General features: G+C 33.0%; 1 protein-coding gene across 1 annotated transcript; it reads left to right on the top strand.

The window, feature by feature from the left end:
* Nucleotides 1-3,040: 3,040 nt before the first annotated feature.
* Nucleotides 3,041-6,951, top strand: LOC149795286 (uncharacterized). The gene is made up of 3 exons (XM_089964077.1): nucleotides 3,041-3,171; nucleotides 5,366-5,577; nucleotides 6,688-6,951. The coding sequence occupies exons 1-3, from the start codon at nucleotides 3,074-3,076 to the stop codon at nucleotides 6,810-6,812; spliced, it is 435 nt and encodes a 144-aa protein (XP_089820203.1). The 5' UTR covers nucleotides 3,041-3,073; the 3' UTR covers nucleotides 6,813-6,951.
* The last annotated feature ends 599 nt before the right edge of the window (nucleotides 6,952-7,550 follow it).

Below are 7,550 nucleotides of genomic sequence, written 5' to 3' on the forward strand. Positions count from 1 at the left end.
CTTTCAAGAGACAATTCTATTACACAAATTGTATCCATGCTACAGAAATAAATGACTGGATTTGGTTAGATATATAGCCATAACATTTCCATAAATTAAACGAATAGTTATGAACATGGACAAATCAATAAAAACAAGTATACGTGTGTTGGCAAAAGAACTAAAAGAAGTTGTGGAAATCTTGGAGGAAATCGCTCAATGATGCGTGCTTCAAGATGCTTTGTTTGGATTATGGTAACGCTACACTCGAAAGGAAGAATAACACAATTGTAGTAGCACAAGTCATGTCATTGTCTTCTATATTTGAAGACAAAAACAATAAAATACCAACACAGCAGCAAGAACATATTTATAATAATAATAATAATAATACAGGTAACAATAATAATAATAATAGTAATAATAAATATGATGATATTGGTGACGCCGATGCTGGTGAAGAAGTGATTTTGTTTCTTGTAAATATGGGAATCAATCGAATGCAAGCATACAAAGCAAGTAAAAGTTAAAGCACAAAATACCAGCAATACCGGAAGGGGGAAGGCCAAAATTCCACAAATTTGTAATGTCTCATGAAAGATGGACATCTCGGAAAAATACGAGGTCTAAATGTTGAACTTGCTCTGATGTGATGAGACTGGTGCCCATCAAGTTTGAAAACGGATTATGTTTAAACGCCATCTGGCCCATTTTGTAAAGGCCTCTTCCGAATAACTTCACTAAACAGCTTGGTAACTGCTCTAATCTGGAAAGAATGAGGTTTATAGAACTTGGGGTCCAGTTTCAAATCAGTCTCACAATTTGATTAAACTTAGTGAAAACAGAGGCATGAAATACGATCATGAAAATGGCAAAGAGGACCCGAGTTACAGCAGAAATGTTTGACGAAAAAGTGTGTCGTGGCATCTAGACTACATAGCCGATCGTGTGCTATGGAAGGTACGTATAATTAGCAATCGGAAGAGTCAGTTCCATACGAAACTCTTGTGCGATACTGAAAGGTATGTATATGCTGTCTGCAAATAGACACATGATAATTTGTCAGAAAATAAAATGACAGTTTAGAGACAACATTATCTGTAGGAAATAGTATTCTGTGATTAACCATAATGGCACTTCATATTGCAAAAGCCAGTATTGTAGGCAATGGTTTCGTGCTATTAATATGCATGGATCTAAACAATTCAGGTCAATACCATAAAACTAGGACTGCCACAAAAGCTGTAACGTAGCTACCTGGGGACGCTGCATCTGAAAACAGCCGAAGAGAATCAGATCCGATATAACTTTGTGATAACAAAGAATGCGTTTTACATTCAAACAAGACAAGATTTCATTATATGTGTTTGAAAAAGTTTTGAGGTACATATTATTTATAATAACATATTTTGTTCGGGACAATCGATTCATTCTTAGGTCTGCCATCTCTATCACATTTCTGAGGTGGTAAACTTATTCGTGGTTATCGATATAAAGCAAAGTATGTCCTTTATTAAATGTATGATAACTTCACTATTTTTCTGTCTCAGTGTAGCATTAACGAATATCATGCTAAAGAATATGAATCTATCAATAAAATGAGAAACATCACCATGAGGATTGAAAAGACATGAAACCGGTACGTAAGCAGCAAAATAAGTACTATCGCAAGTTAGTAATTATTCACTCATGAATATATGTATTTATTTACGCATAAGTGATATCTGCCTAGCTGCTTATTTATATTACTACCCACCCATCCACCAATGAAACATTCTATCTATCTATCTATCTATCTATCTATCTATATATATATATATATATATATATATATATATATATATATATATATATATATATATATATATATATATATATATCTTCGTAAAGGTAAGTCTCTACAGTTAAATGACAGAGAAACTGACGTTTTCTTTCAAACTTCATTAATCTTTAATACTTGAATCCGATTAAATTTGGCAAAGTTTCGAACGCAAGAAGCTTGAATTCTTTTCAATTATTGAAGTTCCAGAGCATAATTTATTAAAACGTATCCACATTATCATTTCATTTTCAACTAAACCATCTTCTTCCAAAAGCCACATTCCAATCAAATTTAAAAATGAACCTGCAAAGTCATGAAATTTTGAATTAGTTCGATTGTAGATATCCAGAAACATAATTTCAAAGAGACTGAACAGACAAATTTAACCTGGATAGGTTTTATATAAATCTTCTTACTTATAATGTGTTTCATAAATTCAAATGTTGCCATTGTTCTAGTGTTTTGTCTTCATGCTTTCTCGTTTTTCTTCCTCCGTAGGTCCAATGCCACATTATGCAGAATAATGCATTTTATTTACTTGTACAATCCTTCCTTGTCCCATCGATACATTTAAAAACAGAATATGGATTAATATTTTTGTCGTTTGCTTCTAGACAAATGTGCTATAATTATCTTTGAAAAGTCGAATGATTAAACCATCACTATTGCTCGAAGTTATGCCCCTTTATGCAAGAGACTCTAAGAATAATATTATGTTTTGAGATACAGAACTATCATATTTGAATTTTTTGCGGTCAACTCTTGCTTTCATTCACCATTCTTCACCTGTCGAAAGATTTCGTTCCAAACCAGGTCAAGATCTTAACAAACATAATACCACCTAACGTTTTCTCGCAATGGTCGAACAGGTCCACTTTCATACCTCAAGGTATTGAGTTACATTTTCACATTCTAGCCGAAAGACCTACAAATAGAGCGACTTGTCTAGTTTCTTGTTAGTTTCTTTTTACCATCATTTTATCCATGGATTGAGTTGTGAAAGTGGAATTAATGAGAACCCTTTGCACTCGTGGCCGCATAAGGAAATACTGATGCTTACTGAAGCTCGTGTAATGAAATAACGAGTGTCCTTTCCCATATCACGCCTAAGCAGGCCTATGTGAATATCCAGCTGATTCCAGTTACTAACAATATGTGTGGGATTGACTTTCAAAGTAAGATAAGAAACGAGAATCTGCTATAAATCAGTAGAAGAAAGGTTTCTTGATATCGGCACACTTCACATTTTCTTTGTCAGCCTTTTCCAAAACAATGAGGCATCTCTTCTATTGTATTTTGATTGTCGTGTCGATGTGGCCAGTATTGACCGCAATGCGTTTTGATGATCCATGTCAAATATTTACCGTCGGGTAAGTACATAACTTTGTTAAGTAATAACTGACTCAGAGTGAAGTTTTCGACATACTAGACTGCTTATGCAGAAATTACTCTAACTTCAAGAGGTTAATTGATTTCGGCATTTCTTCCGAAATATACATCTTAACATGAGAAGTTAGCTATGTGTATATAAGTCGATAAATACAATGAATTATGGGGCACATGATGACCAAATCGTTACTCTTTCAAGCTGAGTATATATAAAATGCTAGTATTGAGGTTGTATCATAATTTTTAACAGTTTAGTTGCGTGACAAATACAATAAAGTGCTATTTTTGACATGATTTTGCCTATATTAGAGTTCCAAATGGCAATTGCAAGATCAAATTCACATTGCTTTCTGGATGCTATTTATTTGACATTTGGAGGAGTTCCACATAAAATGAAATAAAATTGGAGTATACTTAAAGCGGTGTTTTTCACTCCTGAGAGAGTCTACCTAACCATAGCTTTGGAACTCTTTCAACCTGCAATAAAGTTTCACTCCATTCTTAAATGTACCCCAATAGGCCATGCAGCTCTATGGTTCATTAGTGTGATAAATGTCTAAAATAGACACACTCCGTAAGAATTCGTATTACGTTTTGGAAACTAAATTCTAATAGAAACACGCTAAATAGTTTTTCTCATGTATTCCAGGTTTTATCGATACATTAAAAGTCAACTATTTATAATTTTATACACAAATAAGTGGGTTTCGGTGGCACCTCGAACAAGGGAAGATAAGTCGTTACAGGTCTAATTCCGTGAAAAATACTTGAACAAAGAAAACGGTTACAAAACATTAAAATACCGTATTGTTATGAAACAAAGCAGAATTTGGGAAAATGGGGATTCATTCTGAGTCAAATAAGATAGTCGCAATCTATTAATCATGACATCTATGAATTAGTTTGTGATCATTACCATATTTAATACCATATTATTTCATCTCGATAAGTTAGATACATACGTTTTAATAATTGTGCGTTGGATATCATTTCTCAAAGGTAAAAATAATTTCTTATTTCAAAATATAAACCAAGCATAATTTTTGTTGTGTTATTAACAATCACACCCTTTTATGTTATCACGTTCTGAATGACGTATTAATTTAAAAACATTTTTCCAGAGCTGAAGTTGAGTTAGAAGATTAATTACGTGAGGATATAAATCAATGCGTAAATTTAGAAATTGCCAGTTATTTAACAATGTGTAATTTACCATAGATAGTACTTTTTCCTTTACCCAAATTCTTAGTAACTTCTCAGTGTTTTTCTATTATATGATTTAAATTAATTTCCCATGTATAAAATAAATCCGTTTTGAACAATTATGCTCACATTTGAAAAGCATTTTGGTCCCAGTCTAATTTAACATTTGTGCAAAGTCTAATATTTTATTTTGACAAGGATCTGATCCATAAAGCTCAAGTTTTTCCGCATAGACCTTTAACCCCGAAATTGTCTAAAACTGATCTCTCCTTTCTTATGCATTGCAAAGAGACTCAGCTGCTATCAAGAAGAACTTGCGTGACATTTGCATATTGGTTAGGCTTACTTATTATCATTCACAGTAGTACGATTTTAATGAGTGCTTAGTTTTAATCAGCTGCAACAAAATGTATGCACAGAGAATGAAACTGTGACACAGCTTCTTCTTACGTAGAAGACATCATTATCATTTTGTATATACACGATGCAACAAATAAATATCTAGGTCACGATTGTTTTAGAAATTGTCTATTTGTATCAAGATTGGATACACTAAACAATTCAATCTTTTTGGGCAATAGGAACTGTTATATATCCATGTCTGTAGCAACCTATTACGTTCGCAATTCCATCTTTTCTGTTTTGCTAATAAATTGATCTTTACAAAGCAACAAACGAGTTCAAGTAATGAAAACTAATATTCCAAGGCAAACGTTGGGAAACCAGAGAATAGTTTAAACCATTTGCTTCTTGCAGCTAAGGTTTATAAGAAAACAGAAAAACAACAAAATATTGCTTAGCTACAGACTACAAATAAACTGAACTTTCTTACAGATTATTATTTCTTTCGATAGCACGAGACGCTTACGAATAGATTAACAGTGGACGGATGGATGGATGAATGCACGTATGGACAGACTGTATAGACAAATGAAAGATATTTATAATTATATATGAATTGTTATGTTACAGCATACAGAATGAAACAACTGACATTTTTGCAAACTGTAGCTGTATAAATGGGAGTGTATATTGGGCTTATCCAAGAGAAAGTCTTAGGGTACATTTCATATCGAAGGATTCAAAAGTATTTTCTATCTGCTTTTCCGACTGGCTGATAGGAAGTGTCTTAACTTTCTTTGATACATCAACTGGAATAGAACACAAGATGCCGCATTTAGGAGGTAAGTGTAATAAGCCACTGCTGTCATTTTGATGAATAACGTAATTATTAAGATATACTGCCCAGACGGATAGGAGAAAATACTTCACAAGAAGATTTTTCCCCTTGGTCCAGATACATTTCATTTTCTAGACATAAGTAAAGGAAAACTATACTTTCTGAAACATAAAATACAATAATGCTTATTGTTTATTATTTATTGTATTGCTGACGTAATAATAAAGCAAAACCATTCTGTACCCACTGCAGGTTTAGTGTTCATCGGTCTCTCTTCACAACCTGGTTTTAAAAACGTAAAGATTCATCGACTGAGAAACGTGAAAATTTAACCTTTATTTAAACTAATTTCAAGAAAACGGAAAGAGAAAACTGAGGATGAAAATCAGATAGAGGGAGATTAGGCCAAATTAGAAAAATAAATATGGCAATGAGAATAATTGCGGTAAACGGAAGAAGTAGGAGACATATACATCAAGATTGCAATTCCGCAAAATTAAAGGCATATTAACTCAAAAAGATCCAATAAAAGTGCACTAGTGTTTGGTTTTGGCAAAATGTTCTCTCTTCTTACCAAAATTTTGTCATCAAAGCAATTTTTATGAGTAACAGTACCTGCCACGACTCTCCCCATATGTCATATTCTTGTCAAGATAATCGTTATCATGTGGGAGAGTAATTTAATTAAAAAGTGTATCATTCCGTGCAGATTATACACCAATTTGACTTGATTGTATGAAAGTATGTACTTTAATGAATATTGTGTAGGAAAAATTATTTACATGACATGGGTGGAATAACATCACCGAAAATAAATATAGTTTCCCCACAGATGAAGAATGCATGTCGTTTTTAGTAAATTGTGTAACACCTCATATTTGGAATTAAAGGAACGAGATATAAGTAAAGAAATCGTGCAAGTTATGGTGTCTGTATTGTCATTTTGTATTCAGTATATTGTTTGTCATTTTATCTCGATGAAAGGGAAGAAAGGCATCAATTGTAACATGTACTAAGGGTCCTAATTTAAGTCTGTACAAATGAACAGAAGTTGGCATGTTGATACATCAGCAAATGTCATGACTTTTTAAAACTCATAACCAATTGATTGCAGAGAAAGGCCATTCCAAGACCTGCACAATGCCTCACCAGAAGGAAGTCATTGTCCGCATACAAGCTCCAGAAACTCTTGTCTATGTGGCCGGTGTCCTCTACCAAACCATGCGGGAGTACTCCTAAGTTTTTCCCATATATTTTACGCGATTCATTGGCATCAAATTGTGTAATAAAATGGGAAGCAAACATTTTTCTTTCATCGGGATAGCTTTCTGGAAACCTTAGTGCTCAAATCACTGATATTGAAAGACATCAGCAGACAAATGTTTAAATCAGTGACATTATAAGACGCAAACTTGGAGAGAACGGTCTATAAATTTTAGCGTAAATGGGATGGCTAAGTAAAGGATATCTAACGTGGATGACTTATGACTTACATGGAACAATCCTTATTTTTCGTAGCAGACTTTGCGTACCATTCATATATATATACATATATATATATATATATATATATATATATATATATATATATATATATATATATATATATATATATATATATATATATATATATATATATATATATATATATAATGCATGCTAGAAGAGATAAGTCATTACTCCTCAGAGTGAACCTTGCATTTAAGAAATATGCCAATATCGGTCTTATCATACAAACTGCAATTTTATTAAGGCTTCTTGGAACCGTGAAACCAAATTTAGATGTACACATTACATACAAGGTATGGGGAATACATATACCAATATACGTAAGCTCCATTATGTATCTTTTTCTATTCGCCACCTAAAATAACAACTAAAAGCAAGTCACCGCATCCAAAAATTCCTTCATGATCGAAACAAGATGAGCACACAACTTGAATGGACTCATAAAGAAGCAATTTTCTCTGCCGGCCC

This window comes from Sinohyriopsis cumingii, chromosome 7, assembly GCF_028554795.1.
Source record: "Sinohyriopsis cumingii isolate HCF-2022 chromosome 7, ASM2855479v2, whole genome shotgun sequence".
NCBI lineage: Eukaryota > Metazoa > Mollusca > Bivalvia > Unionida > Unionidae > Sinohyriopsis > Sinohyriopsis cumingii.

Excerpts from the sequence above, each read along its gene's own strand:
- LOC149795286 (XM_089964077.1), top strand. The coding sequence starts at position 3,074 with ATGAGGCATCTCTTCTATTGTATTTTGATTGTCGTGTCGATGTGGCCA. Across the intron at positions 3,172-5,365 it reads TGTCAAATATTTACCGTCGG|CATACAGAATGAAACAACTG; the intron begins GTAAGTACATAA and ends GTTATGTTACAG. Across the intron at positions 5,578-6,687 it reads CAAGATGCCGCATTTAGGAG|AGAAAGGCCATTCCAAGACC; the intron begins GTAAGTGTAATA and ends AATTGATTGCAG.